At 30.9% G+C, this 14,633-nt stretch overlaps 5 protein-coding genes across 10 annotated transcripts in view; 2 read left to right on the forward strand and 3 right to left on the reverse strand.

Annotated features, from left to right (window-relative positions):
* Positions 1 to 47: 47 nt before the first annotated feature.
* Positions 48 to 3,765, reverse strand: LOC112904303. 2 transcript variants are annotated; one of them, XM_025974479.1, is made up of 11 exons: positions 3,670 to 3,765; positions 3,456 to 3,572; positions 3,230 to 3,374; positions 3,031 to 3,172; positions 2,790 to 2,968; positions 1,596 to 2,035; positions 1,395 to 1,536; positions 1,130 to 1,330; positions 829 to 1,049; positions 416 to 624; positions 48 to 351 (listed from the first exon to the last, which is right to left on the reverse strand). In XM_025974479.1, the coding sequence occupies exons 2-11, from the start codon at positions 3,530 to 3,532 to the stop codon at positions 110 to 112; spliced, it is 1,998 nt and encodes a 665-aa protein (XP_025830264.1). In that variant the 5' UTR covers positions 3,533 to 3,572; positions 3,670 to 3,765; the 3' UTR covers positions 48 to 109. The 2 variants fall into 2 exon arrangements, with proteins under 2 accessions (XP_025830264.1, XP_025829950.1); XM_025974165.1 differs by having other exon boundaries at positions 3,456 to 3,746.
* Positions 3,766 to 3,890: 125 nt separating this feature from the next.
* Positions 3,891 to 9,831, forward strand: LOC108739332 (nipped-B-like protein). Of its 2 annotated transcripts, none has more exons than XM_018473181.1 (6): positions 3,891 to 3,973; positions 5,110 to 5,676; positions 5,736 to 6,669; positions 6,726 to 7,716; positions 7,774 to 8,617; positions 8,677 to 9,831. In XM_018473181.1, the coding sequence occupies exons 2-6, from the start codon at positions 5,124 to 5,126 to the stop codon at positions 9,759 to 9,761; spliced, it is 4,407 nt and encodes a 1,468-aa protein (XP_018328683.1). In that variant the 5' UTR covers positions 3,891 to 3,973; positions 5,110 to 5,123; the 3' UTR covers positions 9,762 to 9,831. The 2 variants fall into 2 exon arrangements, with proteins under 2 accessions (XP_018328683.1, XP_018328682.1); XM_018473180.1 differs by lacking the exon at positions 3,891 to 3,973 and adding an exon at positions 4,016 to 4,148.
* Positions 4,218 to 12,237, reverse strand: LOC108739333 (FAST kinase domain-containing protein 5, mitochondrial). Of its 3 annotated transcripts, XM_018473182.1 has the most exons (7): positions 11,427 to 12,237; positions 10,948 to 11,265; positions 10,413 to 10,726; positions 9,882 to 10,326; positions 4,817 to 5,089; positions 4,523 to 4,749; positions 4,218 to 4,347 (listed from the first exon to the last, which is right to left on the reverse strand). In XM_018473182.1, exons 1-7 carry the CDS (start codon positions 12,073 to 12,075, stop codon positions 4,276 to 4,278), a joined length of 2,298 nt encoding a protein of 765 aa, XP_018328684.1. In that variant the 5' UTR covers positions 12,076 to 12,237; the 3' UTR covers positions 4,218 to 4,275. The 3 variants fall into 3 exon arrangements, with proteins under 3 accessions (XP_018328684.1, XP_018328686.1, XP_018328685.1); XM_018473184.1 differs by lacking the exon at positions 10,948 to 11,265; XM_018473183.1 differs by lacking the exon at positions 10,413 to 10,726 and having other exon boundaries at positions 10,952 to 11,265.
* A 250-nt stretch (positions 12,238 to 12,487) lies between these two features.
* On the forward strand, positions 12,488 to 14,068 carry LOC108739310 (actin-related protein 2/3 complex subunit 4). Its single transcript, XM_018473151.2, has 2 exons — positions 12,488 to 12,762; positions 12,828 to 14,068. Exons 1-2 carry the CDS (start codon positions 12,583 to 12,585, stop codon positions 13,152 to 13,154), a joined length of 507 nt encoding a protein of 168 aa, XP_018328653.1. The 5' UTR covers positions 12,488 to 12,582; the 3' UTR covers positions 13,155 to 14,068.
* A 461-nt stretch (positions 14,069 to 14,529) lies between these two features.
* The window catches only part of LOC108739340, a 9,097-nt gene continuing 8,993 nt past the window's right edge, over positions 14,530 to 14,633 (reverse strand). For both annotated transcript variants that reach the window (XM_025981462.1, XM_025981040.1), the window contains one exon: positions 14,530 to 14,564. The gene's annotated coding sequence lies outside the window, so the exon portion shown is untranslated. The remainder of the gene's footprint in view (positions 14,565 to 14,633) is intronic.

The raw sequence follows: 14,633 nt of genomic DNA on the forward strand, positions 1-14,633 counted from the left end.
TTTATTAACGAAACAATTGTTTTATAGAAAAAAACTTTTATAAAAAATATAATAAATGCTTAATTTTTGATACTTACAATCTATATAGATAAAGTACAACTAAATAAAATTACAGATGTTTATATAAATCGTTGAACTGGTTTTCATAATATTCGTACGGTTGTCCTTCTAACAACAGAGATGGCGAAATATAATTTTTAAAAGGCATATTCATCCAATGATTCACAGTTTCTTCCAAAGAAAATGGGAAATTTAAGATTTTTCTTGTACTTTCACTAAACATAATTGAATTGCACTGTGCTAAAATAGTCGATATGTATTTTTCTTTATTTATAAGGTCCTCAGTACCATCTGCAACAAACATATGAATAGTAATTAACAACGGGGCCAACTTACAACAGATTAACAAACTTACAGTTGTTAATTTCTAAATATTTAAATGGTTTTTCTAACTGTTTAAACATTTCCGCACTAATTTTGTCTTGTACAGCTTTCACAAGGCACAGCTCGGGAGGACTGTAAGGATAATCTACTGCAGATGCTACAATTCGAAGAGTGTTCGAGTCCCAGTCTTTACTGTAGGGTAAATCCAACATTACGTTTCTTAAAGGAGCCTTTTCACCGCTGGAATTATACAGACAATAAAAGATTATCTATTGGTATTTACCAGTCGTTTATCTAAACTATCAGATGTGGATCGCGATTCTTGACTCATTAGTCTACATTAGCACGCCTGTTAAGTGATATTTGGTTGGTCATTTACCAATACTGTCTGTGATTTGCTGATAAGGACTAGGAAAAACATTAATCTTAAGATTGGATACTTACTTTATTATTGTGTGACGGTTAAATTCTAATGGAAAATCTGCAAAGACCTCAATTTCCTTGGAAATTAAATAGGAGGACAAAGGGGCAGCCCAATCAACATCTGCAGTGAATTGCTGCTGCTGCTTAGCCAAACTGCAAGTTTCATTCCTTGTTTTGGCCAAAGTAATGCAATTTTCGTTAAAAATGCTGAGCTTGTTTTTTAAATTCTCGACAGCACAGTCCTAAAAGAAAAATAAAAGTAGGGTAAATTGCAATTAAATCCTAATTAGTAGAATAATATAAAAAGTGGTGTTCTTCTAACCAGTGCTTTTTCCACATTTTTCAACTTTTGTTGTACAAAAATGATATCATCGCTGTTATCAGTCTCTTGTTTCAGTTCCTTCAGTTTTTTGTCAGCTAGTAAAAGTGCTGCGTCCAATCCGCTGTCTTTCTGTTCCAGTTTAAAAAAGATTTGCAGTCGGGAAACCTGATTAGGCATCTTATATTGATTCGTTAGGGTTTGCTGAAAATAAAATTTAACTTTAAACCAAAAAGAAAGGAAAAAAAGGAAAAACGTTAGCACTTACAAAGTTTTGGCTTTGTACTCTCTTTACTTCTTCACGAATTTTGCTGCAAATTATATTCGATTTTGTACACATCAGCTCATACTCGACATATTTTGCGCGCAGTTTTACTAGATGAAGTTCTTCATTGTAAATTTCTGGTTTTCTAAAAAATAAAATTAAAATATTGGCACTTGGCACATTTGTGTTTTATTTTGCACTTACCCAGATAGTTCATCAGTCTTTGAAATGAGATCTAACAATTGCTGCTGATGTTTCTTGTCAATGTCTCTAAGAAGATTGAACACAAGTATTCGGTTGTTGTTTGTGAGTAATTTTTTTATTGTGGAATCAAAATTGCTTTCTTTACACAAGTCGAGGGTACTACTGTAACATTTCCCATTAATATCTGGCAGTTTGTCCTCGAAACTACGGCTACATGGTCCGTCTTTTCTTGTAGTTGCGTTATAATTTCGTAATACTGATTGGGAAATGGTTAAAGGTGGAAGAGGGGTGGTAAAAGACGAAAATTTACTATTACGAGGTGTTGCAAATATTTCGAAAGGTTTAGATACTAAGAAGGTATTTGAAAGGGTCGACGAAACTGTAAACGACTTTTTCTCAATATATTCCTTCAATTTTTTCGCGCATTCGTGCAATGTTTGCTGCAACAAAAATAAATAAATAAATAAAGCTTTACATTACCTTGTACGAAAATGTAACAAATAAATAAAAATAACACTTACATTGTTTTAAAATTTTTACGTATACATTTTATTAGGTTTGGGACAATCACGATTATTTAATATGACTATAATTACTTTATTTGAAAAATAATTTTGAATTGATATCAAACAACTTTCCAGCTTATTTCACATCTTGTACCATTTTGTACTGGAAGTGGCTATTAATTTTTAAAAATTTCTTCAATGCAAAAGGTTACAAGTCTTGCAAGCCAAAAAAACCGGATTATTTAAATTATTGGGGGGCAGCAATTAATTTTTAAAAATTAACGTAAAATGGTTGCAACTGTTTTATTTAAACTCATATGTTGAATATTCTTGAAAAATCGAATTGTTCACATTGTTTACATGCATACACCGGCGCCGTTTTATATTGGGGGTGGTAATTATGTCTTAAAATATTTTCTGAAGACAATGAACGTGAAACGGCAGCAGCGTTTTCATTTGGAATCTTCAAAAATCTGACTGTTCTGCTTATTTCACACATTGATAGGCATACAAGTAATGCACTTTATTATATAAGTGGTAGTTATCAATTTTTTAAAGACTTAAAATAAAAACAAAACAGCTATCATGGGACCTTATGTATCGAAATTGCTACTTTTTGCAAATATGTAAAGATTTATAAATCAAATTCCGTGATAAATTAGTTTCTTTAATAACATTCAATACTTACAGATACTGCTTCTCTATTAGTAAACTCGGTTGACTCAACTGGTGTCAAATTTTTGATAAGATTAAGCATTTCTTCTGCTTTAGCGATGTCCTTCTTTAAATGTGCACTTTTTTCGTTATACAAGAACGTTTTTTCCTCTATTTCTTTATTAGTTTTCCTTATACCTTGTAGATTTACATCTGGTAATAAAATTAAATTGCTTTTAGCAACCTGATAAAAAGATCAAAATATAGCTACTTACATTTCATTTTATTTTGCAAATTAATTTCAATTATTTGTGTCTCTTTTACTTCAATTTGTTTCTCTACTTCCTCAAGTTTGCTTTGTAGTTCTTTCTTCTTTTTCCATATTTCTATTTCTTCTACAGGAAGTTTCACAAAACTCTAAAAGTAATTCATCAACAAACTTCACTTTCATAAAAATAATTGGTAATCAATTACCTCATCTAATTGCATTAGAATACTGTCTTCTTGTTCCTTTAATCTGTTTATTATTATATTTCTTCGCATAAACTCTATTTCTTGTTTCGGTTTTACCTTATCAATAATTTGTTGCCAAATAAACTGTGTAGCTGGATTACAAAACCTGAAGTAAGTTGTGCCCGTTTATTAAGTCTAATATTTTTATTTAAGCTACTAACATATTTCGTTTAAAAAAAACACTTACGGTTTTAATGATGTGGGCATTTCACCATCATATCCCATTTTTTTCATCCAATCTTCAATATTTTGGCAAGTCTCCATTTTTTGATTAGTTGAGTGGCGACTTTTGTAGTACACGGTCCTATTAAAAGTTTAATACTGTGTCAATTCCTGCATTTTGTTATATATTGTTTTGGGAAATAAATACATAAATAAAAAATTTAGTTTTTTTGCATTACCATTAAATTAACAAAAATAAAACTCTTTTTAAACCGTTACTTGGATTGTTTTTGATTTTAAATGAAAATGACTACGAAAAATGACAGATACTTAACGGTGACCTTTAACTCACTCTCGCTATTTAACCATGACAAAAGATTGTGTCAAAAGTATGTCATTGTTTTACAAAAATATAAAATAAGCTTTTTTCAACGATTAGTTAAATCAGAATAAGCTAATGTTCATCAAGTTCCAGTAAAAACTTTTTTAAACTAAATATTGAAATGTACATTTTTTTTGTCTGTTGTAGGATATTTTCATACGGTGAGCGTGTCATTAGCAACAATCAAACAATCAACGCAACAATGAATTTGTTCGTTGTTGTTTTTGAAAAATAATAATGTAACGTATTTTACATGTTTATCAATTTTACGTTAAAGTTTGAAGAATACTCAGATAAAATTATAATTAAAAAAATAAGTTGCTTGAAGTGAAGAAGGTAATAATTAATAAGTATTTAAAATAATTACTATTTAGTAGTGAATTTTTTTCAAAGTATCTTCTAAACTGTAGCTACGTATTCATTTACTTTATCAAATAGTTATTAATGTACAAAATTAGAAATGTCAACAAATTTTATTCAAAATATAGTCTAATTTTTCTTGGTCACTTAAATGTCTGTATTCATTCCAAAGTACCTGGAACAAATTACAAACATAATAAAAATTAAATATTCCTTTAAAATATGGTCGGTTTAGTGGCAGAAACTAATAATATGTCAACATGGGAACATTATGCGTTATTGCATTTAATCAAATACTTAAATCACTTATAAGAAGTATAGGAAGAAAGAAATTTGCGTTAAGTACTTACAATGACAGGAATATAGCCAATTTTTTCTAATTGTCTCCTTTTCATATTCATTAATCCAAGTACTTTCGTGGTATCTCTAATTGTACTGTTCCTACCGATTACACAAATCGCATACCATCTGCAATCGTCTCTTTTGGGGGGATACATTATATCGCCCAGTGTATAATTTTCAAATCCTTCGATTTTTATAAATTCCTCTCTTCTAATGTTTTTACAAATTATTATATCTACGATAAAAAACATTTTTTTATCTAAATGTTTCCATACGTTTACTTTATATAAAAAACAAATTACCAGATCGTGAAAAATGGGGCAGTATGTGATTAATAAAATAATGACTTTTATGAATTACAATTTTTGAGACTGTTTCTGTAACGTCAATGGCCAGCAAATCTGCTGCAGTTGGTTTTTTTGTTTGGCCCACAGAAGGTGTATACTCAGTGTTCCATTTTGTAACTTTACGCCTTACTTCTTTACTCAGCCGGTGGCCTTTATAATCAGGACATTCAATTTCAATACTCGGATCCAAACAGAACAATTCTCTAGGTATACTTTTTGGCGACTTACCTAAGAAAAAATGTTTACAGATAATTAAAAAGTTATGGAGAAAAGAGGATTGAAAAAAAAAACTAAAAGACACAGTTCGAATCAAAGCAGATTAAAGGAGATGGGCCTAAGAGTTACTGAAGAAATAAAACCTACAGCGGTATCTGACTCAAACGAAGAGACAATTTTTACAGACTACAACTTTACAATTGTTGCAAAGGACATTCAACAAATTGACATCTCAGATTCGAGCAGTAACAACAGTGACGATGTGGTGTTGAATATGCTTAAAGAAGATAAAACAAATACTGATTGTAATCCTAAAAGTTGTTCACAAATAACAAATAAAATGCAAGTCCTAAAAGAGAATGAACATTCAAATCGAAAGGATACGAAGAAAGGCGCGCATTTTTGGGAAAGCGAAGAACTCGTACACGATATAAAGACAACGTTAGAAACAAATACCTTTCAGGAAAATGAAGATTTCGAAAGCATAACAGAGAAACTGGCAAATAAAGCAACTGCAGTAAATCGTGACACAAAAATTGAGCAATTTCATGACGAAATTTTAACAATTTCGAAAATACTGCAGGAATACATAAAAAAAGGTAAATTTCTAATGTAGAATTAATTTTAATAATTCAAAAACTTCAATTCTTTTTTATAGGTATAACAGCAGTTTACACACCGCAAACAAATACAAACGATGTAATTAAAATTAAAATAGCCGCAAACTGTTGCTTAACAATGTTACATTTATTATGGGCATCGAATATTTTTAATTGTTTGTCATCGTCATACATCGATAAGAGCATGTTGCAAAACGTCGTGGACTTTATAAAGAATCAAATACGAACTACCATCATTCCAGAATATCAAAACTGTTCGAATAAACTTATCAAGCAACATGAAAACATTAAAGTGCATTTAAATCGGGCGACGCTAGCTATTTATCAGAAAATATGTGAAATAATTATGTCACTGTCCAAACTTATGGAAGGACCGATAATTTTGAACGATTATTACACAACGAGTTTGTTATTCGCTGTTTTTGCGGTCTTTCAAACGGAACATATGATTGAACTTCAAACAGTCTCTTTGCAAATAGTCGTTAAAATTTGTTCCAATACTTCTGAAGAGTCTGAAATTTCGCAGCTAATTACGAGAGAGCTCTTGTCTTACAATGCCCCACAAATTAGCGAAGATTATTATACTTTAAATCAATACAAACCACATCTTTACACTGTCCTGGTCTTACAAATTATACAGAGCAAATGTCATGTCTGTGAAAGAAACGTTTCTGGAAGACACATTAAAGATATTTTAAATGAAGCGATTAGTAAGCAACTGAGTACTACGAAATTCTGCTCGGAATTTATTAAACGATTTTTGGAAAAATCTGTTGCTAACAACGAAGGCTTTAGGACTCTTTTGAAGATTTTATTCAGGGATTTGATTGCGTTGTCCGATAAGCCTGAATGGCCTGCCGCTGCCTACGTAATCCAAGAATTGAGTAACATTTTAAACGACGAAAACACCGAAATCGAAATACGAACCGTTTGTATAGACTTTGTCGCGCAGGTTGTGGTTAAACTTAAAAGGTAATTTTATAAACTAACTTTTAAATTGTTTAATTACTGCAACTGTTACCTTTCAGCATCCTCACAACATTACAGGGTGAAGAACGTTTAAGAACAATTCTTCAGCCTGTTATAGAAAACCGAAACGAGAAAATGGTATTCCGTTTACAACAACACATTCTCGATTTTTTAGAATACGACTCCAACTGTGACGACGTGTATCATTACGCTCTCTTCTTTAATATGACTTTGTGGCTGAAAAATGATTTTCTACAATGGATTTGTGATTTAAGAAGCGCCAAGGGCAAACAATCGCACCGAAAAATGTCAGTGAAAGCATTAAAAAATAAAAAACCTACTCAATCTATTACACCCACACGTTTGATGCGTATGAACAAAATTATGAAGAGATTAACCGATTTTAATACAAGAAAAAACAAATCTAATTATGAGGATAATAACAACAATAAAAATTTGATTGATTACAAAACGGCCATTCTGATATCCCAGTGCATCTATTTTGGTTTCGATCTTTTAAACTGTTGCGACCGATATATTTCCGTTTTACGTAAAGTAATTAATGATGGCAATTCTGTCTCTGAAATTTCGAAGGCCCTCAAAGGAGCCACGATTATAACTGAAAAATTTCCAAATACATTTTCTCCATTAGAAATCAACGAGATCGTGAATCGATACGCGTTCGATACATCAGCAACAATCAAAGAATCGGCCATTAATTTACTCGGAAAATATTTGATGGGAAGTCCCAAACTAACAGACAATTATTACTACGAGTTGTTGTGCGAAAAGTTACGCAGTGAAGATGTAAATGTGCGTAAGCGTAGCGTTGACATTTTGAGAAAAATCCACAGTAAGATATCAAACGAGAATAATTTGTATCTGGTTCTTACTAAGTTTCACGAAGACGCGAAAATCTCGAAGGGAATTGACGACATTTTTGAAGAAAAATGGTTTACTTTATCCCAAGATCCGTTAGAAAGCGTGGTTGAAGTTGTGAAACAAGCTAATAATTTACAACTTAAGCAAATTAGAAGTATTTTCATACAAGTAAGTTTCAATCAACGTTTGTATCAATATAAAACAACTTGATTTGTATCTTTTTAGCTTTATAATCGCAAACAAGACGGAAGCGTAGAAACTAAAAAGATTAGAATGATCAATGAGGCAATGGATAAAACACTGGATCTGCTAAAGTCTTCTCGTTCAGATCTGTGCCTTCCGTATTTAGTGGTCCTTCATATGATTGCAAAAGCAAATTGTAAATTGATAGCTAAATTTGCCGAAGATATACATAACATGATTGATTTTAATCTAAGGTCGACCGATGCAGTAAAACTAATACAAAAATACGTTATAAAAATAATTAAACTGATTATTCCCGTTATCGGAGAACAAACAGATTTGATAAATGAAGTAGAAATGAAATTGTTGAGGGCTCTCGGATTTCTCGATGGTCCAGTAATCAAAAGTTGCGTGATCTGCTTGGCAAAATTGCTAAAATATACGCAAAATTATTCGGTTATCGCAAGAGGTTTTTGCATTAATTATAAATTAATCAGAAATATTGACAAAACTATCGAAAACGCCGAAGAGATCAAAATAAAAAGATCCCTAATCTTGGTCGGTTTATTGATACAAGTATTCGATTTCGAAGATTCGAATTTTATTGGCAGTACTGCAGTCATACATCAAAAAATTGTCGAAGAAGTCTTCCAGCTTCTCATTAGGACACTTAAAAAGAACGACAATAACTCCATAAAAAGTAACGTCCTAGAATGCCTCGGCCTGATATGTGTCAAATATGAAGACTTTTTGCTGAATGCCGATTTTCAAAACATCTGTTTTCAAATACTAAAGAACGAAGACGGTCTATCGAAACTCCAAATTTTGAAAATGTTCAAGTACTATTTGCATCGGCAGTTAGAAATGGAAACACATTCGATGCAAGGTAAAATAAATTGTAATTGCGTTCGCTGAATTTTCTTCTTAAAGTTTTTGTTTTTGCAGAGAAAAAATTCGTCGATATTAAAGAAATAGTTGACGATACTCTGGGAAAACCTTCTACAATAATACAGACGTTTTTAAAATGCATTTTGCGATGCGTTATAAGCACTGACTCCCTTATTCGTCAGGTAACCATCGAAATAATTCAACAAATACACCGACAGGGGTACGTTAATCCGGTGGAGATTATCCCCTTCCTCATATGTATGACTTTCGATCCGAACGAAATGATGTCCAATTTGGCGCAAAGCCATCTCTCGGAACTACAACTTAAATATCCGCACTTAATTAACTCGCAAAGTCTGTCGGGAATTACGCTATCGTTTGAGTTACTCAATAAACTTGGAGGTGCATCCTGTGTAACGAGAGGTTTGTTGATACCGGAAAATGGCCACTCTGTAAGAGCTGTTAATGATTTTCTTTACAAATTGCTGCAGCATTCGAAACGGCAGTGGAGAGGACTAACTTTAAGAGTCCTAAAACAATTTGACGAAAATAAAAAACACAACTTAGAATATTTAATTTTTTTAGCAGACAATTTGTCCGCCTTTTCGTATAAAACGCTGGATGAAGTGTATTTTACTATTTATTACATTAACGAGTTATCTATCCAATACGGCGCCAATACATTGCGCACAATAAGAAACAAATTGAATGATAAGCTTCAACAAAAAAAAGCAATCGAAAAGAATCTTTTTAAGAATAAAAAACTAATACTTGAACTGTTTTCAAATACTGTTATCGATACTAAAAATTATATTTACAAGTTTCACGTTTACAGTTTATTATTTCAATTGAAGAATTATTTAATGAAAAAATACGGTGTCAAAGATGTAGACGTCAGGGGATATTTACCATCGATCCTTTTAAGGACGAACGAAAATGCTATTTGTGAAATTAACTACAAGCCATTTAAGCCTGAGGACGTTTTGAACGCCTGCCTTGAAGAAAAAAATAATTCCACAAATCAAGCTGGAGTCAAAAAGGAACAAGTACAACAACTGAAAGAAGATTTCTTCAAAAAATTCTGTGCTTTTCAAAAGTGTGTCAAAACGGACGAAGGTGACGAAGAGGAAGATGAAAATTAGAAAAACAATTATGTGTGTGAATTATTGTAAAAGTCTTTTTAGAAATATATTCTTAGTTTATCAGTATCGCTTGTCCACATCTTCTTTTGGAATTATACTCATTAACAAAAAAACACTTACCAAAGGTTTCGATAATAAAGTCTGGATCCAGAATCCTGTTCATAAGTTCATAGGAATAAATGCCTTTAATACTAAGATAATGTAGAATACAGGGCAGGCATTTAGGATGTCTAATTATTTCGGTTAATCTTCGTTCTTGGTGGATTTCGTCATAAGCCGCTTTGAACACATCAGGCTCGGTTTTTGGATGTAATTCGAATGTGGTTAACACCAAAAGTAACCGTTCGATGTCTTTTAAGCGAATTTTATCGACGTCACCAAAATCTTTCACCAATTTTCGGGAAACCTTTGATACAGACTTCTCGTGAAGAAGCTGAAGATTTGTACCCAATAGGGCTATGTGTAAGCACGACAAATTCGATAGTCGGTCGACCTCTTCCGTTAAAACGTCTAGCAAGTCCGTAAACTTTTCTGACAAAGTTGGAGTACTCGAAAGGCGAAGTAACTAAGTTTTGAATGAAAATATAAAAGTGTATATATTTAGTCATCCAAAAATTAATTATTAATTCAGAACACCCTGTATGTACTTACTTTAAGAATGGCACTAAGCGAAATGTCTTTTATTTTCGAACGTTCCCTTTTAATTTTACGTATAAAATTGTTTAAAATAGTTTTGGATTGGATGGGAGTTCGACTTTTAAAAAAACCCATCGACACAACGGCCATTTCGTCTATGCTGAATGAATCGATGTAGTCTTCTAATTGAGACTCAAAGTCTTTTGCAAATTCAAAATTGCGACAAAGGTTCAAATAAAAGCACGTACAGATTAAGTGCGTGCCGTTTAATTTGCTACTGTTTTCATGTAGATATTTAACAAATTGGGAATTATAACGACTTATCCTACCTGAAATATCAAATATAAACGTGTATTATCTAAATAAGTTTACAATTAAAGCGACAGTTGATGAAATGGCCTTTTTTATTTTTTTTCTGTAAGGATTTGTACCAATTTTTGCATTACATAAAAATAATTAAATATATACTGCATATACAATATATATGTATAATATACAGGGTGCTCTTAAACAGTACATAGTTAAGTTTTTCCAAAAAATATGTACATACTTACTTGACAAATTGATTTGACAGTGGCATCATTAACAGTTTTCGCTTCTTGTTTTAATCTCTGTATCAATTCCGAGCAAAAGACAGATGACTTAGTGCTTGTCTTGCAAAAGTTAAACGTAGTTGCACAAAGAGCCATTTCATCAATTGTCATTTGTTCACAATAACGATCTAGTGCGTCTCTCAACTCAAAAGGCAATTGACGTCGTTTGTTCACTTTTAGGTAAAAGAATGCGATTATTAATTCTTCTTTTGTAAGTTTGTCTACTTTTCGTATTAATTTATCAATCATTTCAAAAACAAAATCGCTTGGTCTTGCTGAAACAATATTACAACAGTTTTCTTCACATTTTATGAAAGTGCAGTTTTTTTCAAATACTTGCAAGAAAGTTCTTATAATCATTTAAACTGTTGTTTTCGGTATAATAAGGATTACATAATACTATAGTTTGAATAATACAGACCAACAATTTACTCACCAAGTCTAAGGTTATACCATAACTCAGCAAAGTGAAACATCTTTTCTAAAGTCCATGTTGGTAATTTCCAACAGCATAAATCATCTAGAGCACTCCAAATATCATGAAAATTATGTGATTTATGCGAATCAGTAGAAGGGTATTTGGTTAAGCATTGTAATAACTGTGATAATTCCTCATCATTTATGTGCTCCACATGATCAACCAAACCATCAACTAGTTTATCAAAACGAGGATCCGCTACTGTAATGTTATTATTGACACAGTAATCTAAACAATCAATGAAACACTGTATTATTTCTGAAGCTGTTTTGGATCTCCATTCCTGATTCAAATGACCATTAAACTTCTCTAGAGATGAAATGGCTTCGTTGGGACTTTTCAATTGAAAATTTTCCAATCTAGGCAGCGATATTTTTTTCATAACTTGAAAAGCAAAATCATTCTCATGCTCAGTAAACAACTTCGAGGTTAAAAACGTCGACACACTAAACGTTCGCCTTTGTTCAGAAAAAATTATGACGCTTGTATATTTTGGCTTATTATAAACAGAATAATTAGTTAATTTCAATTGCGCTTTATTAAAAGTTTTTAAAAGTACACTTCTGAAATAGTCCACTACAAACTGCGTTGGCATCAAACGGTACATTGTATTAATTTAATCAATGTAAACTTCTCGAAATTTATGTTATTCATTCGTATTAACCACGTATTAACAATTAAAAAGTTAAAACAAACTTTAAACAATCTAATTTCCACTCATTTCTTACAGTACTACTTAACCTCTAAAATTTTAAAACAACTTTCCACAGACAAGGTAACCAAGGTAACTCCTAGAATATCCATAGGTAGTAACCATCGACGTTTACTAATATATGTCTATGGTAGTAACAGTAACTCTGTACATCTATACAACCCATAGATAAAAGAATAGATCAATAGTAGTTCATTTGTACAAATAAAAGCAATCTGTCATAGAGAATATAACAATTTCCATAGAATTATAAAAATTATGACTAATCATTGATATCATCGTTGATAATTACACCGTAAACACATATACACATAATTTCAAATAGTTAGGTTAGTTTAGATTAAATAAGAAGTATTGAGGTGTGTCCCTCATAAGTTAAATAACTAAGTTTATAAACATAAAATGTCTGCAACATTACGACCGTATTTAGCAGCTGTTAGACACACACTTACGGCTGCTTTATGCTTAGAAAATTTTTCATCGCAAGTGGTAGAGAGGCATAATAAACCTGAGGTTGAGGTTAGATCTAGTAAAGAACTCCTACTAACTCCGGTGATAATTTCAAGAAACGAAAAAGAAAAGGTACATAGAGCAAACATTGTTTATTACAGAGTTCTAAATGCTGGATATTTTTCAATTTTGTTTAGGTGCTTATCGAATCTTCTATCAACTCTGTTCGCGTTAGTATATCTGTGAAGCAAGCCGATGAGATTGAGAAGATTTTGTGTAAGAAATTCATGCGTTTTATGATGATGAGAGCTGAAAATTTTATCATAATGAGACGCAAACCCATCGAAGGATATGACATAAGTTTTCTTATAACAAACTTTCATACCGAACAAATGTTTAAACACAAACTGGTCGATTTTGTGATCCATTTCATGGAAGAAATAGATAAAGAAATTTCTGAAATGAAATTAGCTGTAAACGCAAGGGCTAGAATAGTATCGGAAGAATTTTTAAAGCATTTTTAGTAAGTGTACATTAAGCCTAAGTATTATTTAAATGTAAATAAATCAAAGTTAGATAGATAATAGGTACTACTCTTCAAAAGCATGTTATCACTCTTCTTAAAGGACTTATAACAAACTGAGCAAAGCCAATCTGTTTCATTAGCAATAACATTGACTTTAGTCACAGCATCGTAATTTTTATTCTATTTTCGTTTGATAAGTACGAACAGTTATAGCACTATTAGTTATGTATTGCTTGCGCTGTCGCAGTTATTTTAAAAACGTTTATTATGCATTTAGTAAATCGTGGCATTGTGATAACGATTTGTTTTGTATATTGTATTGCAAATGAAAAAACAAATGTGACATAGAAAATCACATCATATGTCTTCCCAATTTTGAAAAACTAACACATAATTTAATTGTTTTAATTTACAACTAGTGAAAAACAAGTTCATTAAGCTAATAATTAAAACAAAAAATTATCTAAACCTTTTCATTGGGTTAACATTCCTTGTTTGCTACAAAAACATTAATTATTAATAAGCCATAAATCCCTTAATAAAAATAATAACGTTAAAAAGTGCAATGTAATTTTGTAAAAGTTTTGAACGTAAAAGAATTCAGAACTAATAAACATTTTTTTCATTACTAACAGAAAAGAAATTAAGCCAAAATTATCAAGTCATTTTAAATATTTAATAATAGGAAATGTTATGTTTATATAATAATCTAACGCTACTTTTGCAAACTAATTCGTAATTGTGTAATTATCTCTATTTTTCTTTTAGTAAATTTAAATGCATTCAAATGTGTGTCTTGTATAATTGTGGTTTATTTTTATATTTTTGTTAATAAAAAAAGTATTATACAATCAGAATAAATTTTTTCTCTGTCGTACTTTCAGTTTTTTATTTTACATTTACTAAAATATTAGCAAAAACAAAAAACGATAATAAAATTGAGAGCTTGTATTTAAAGAATTACTAATTATTTTTAATATCACAGAGTCGTCTTTCCAAACAAACATAATCAATATCGCGTATCAATTATGATGATACAAAATTTTTTTACTCGATGAAAGCAAAAACTGTAATACTAACAATTTTGGACAATTTTACTATTTAAACGTACAAGAATTCAGAATATATACCCAGCAGTATAAAACGAATATAAAATGTAAAAAAAATATATTTTGCTTTTTAAAAGAAACTACTGTATGAAATAACTTGGAAAAAATTATTGTGATTTCCCGAAAATAAGATAAAACGTTGTATATTTAAATTAAAAAAAGTATAATTATTTTTATCTAACGATGGCGTTAATAAGTATATATTTTATAACCACCTATTAAAAAACTTAAGGCGCCAGAAAATGGGATAAAACAGACGAGTAATAAAAATTATAATAAAAAAAAAGAATAATTAATACTTTAGTACCTTTGATAGTTAGTTAGCGCAGTGTGGTCCGTTCACAGGAAGTCCATACATAACATGATTG

Source organism: Agrilus planipennis, unplaced genomic scaffold (genome assembly GCF_000699045.2).
Source record: "Agrilus planipennis isolate EAB-ADULT unplaced genomic scaffold, Apla_2.0 scaffold181, whole genome shotgun sequence".
Classification (NCBI taxonomy): Eukaryota; Metazoa; Arthropoda; class Insecta; order Coleoptera; family Buprestidae; genus Agrilus; species Agrilus planipennis.

Excerpts from the sequence above, each read along its gene's own strand:
- LOC112904303 (XM_025974479.1), bottom strand. The coding sequence starts at position 3,532 with ATGGAGACTTGCCAAAATATTGAAGATTGGATGAAAAAAATGGGATAT. Across the intron at positions 2,969-3,030 it reads TTTGCAAAATAAAATGAAAT|ATGTAAATCTACAAGGTATA; the intron begins GTAAGTAGCTAT and ends TTTTATTACCAG. Across the intron at positions 1,331-1,394 it reads GAGTACAAAGCCAAAACTTT|CAAACCCTAACGAATCAATA; the intron begins GTAAGTGCTAAC and ends TTTTATTTTCAG.
- LOC108739332 (XM_018473181.1), top strand. The coding sequence starts at position 5,124 with ATGGAGAAAAGAGGATTGAAAAAAAAAACTAAAAGACACAGTTCGAAT. Across the intron at positions 5,677-5,735 it reads GCAGGAATACATAAAAAAAG|GTATAACAGCAGTTTACACA; the intron begins GTAAATTTCTAA and ends TCTTTTTTATAG. Across the intron at positions 6,670-6,725 it reads GTTGTGGTTAAACTTAAAAG|CATCCTCACAACATTACAGG; the intron begins GTAATTTTATAA and ends GTTACCTTTCAG.
- LOC108739333 (XM_018473182.1), bottom strand. The coding sequence starts at position 12,075 with ATGTACCGTTTGATGCCAACGCAGTTTGTAGTGGACTATTTCAGAAGT. Across the intron at positions 10,327-10,412 it reads CGCTTAGTGCCATTCTTAAA|TTACTTCGCCTTTCGAGTAC; the intron begins GTAAGTACATAC and ends TTCAAAACTTAG. Across the intron at positions 4,750-4,816 it reads GCCCCATTTTTCACGATCTG|ATATAATAATTTGTAAAAAC; the intron begins GTAATTTGTTTT and ends TTTTTATCGTAG.
- LOC108739310 (XM_018473151.2), top strand. The coding sequence starts at position 12,583 with ATGTCTGCAACATTACGACCGTATTTAGCAGCTGTTAGACACACACTT. Across the intron at positions 12,763-12,827 it reads CAAGAAACGAAAAAGAAAAG|GTGCTTATCGAATCTTCTAT; the intron begins GTACATAGAGCA and ends AATTTTGTTTAG.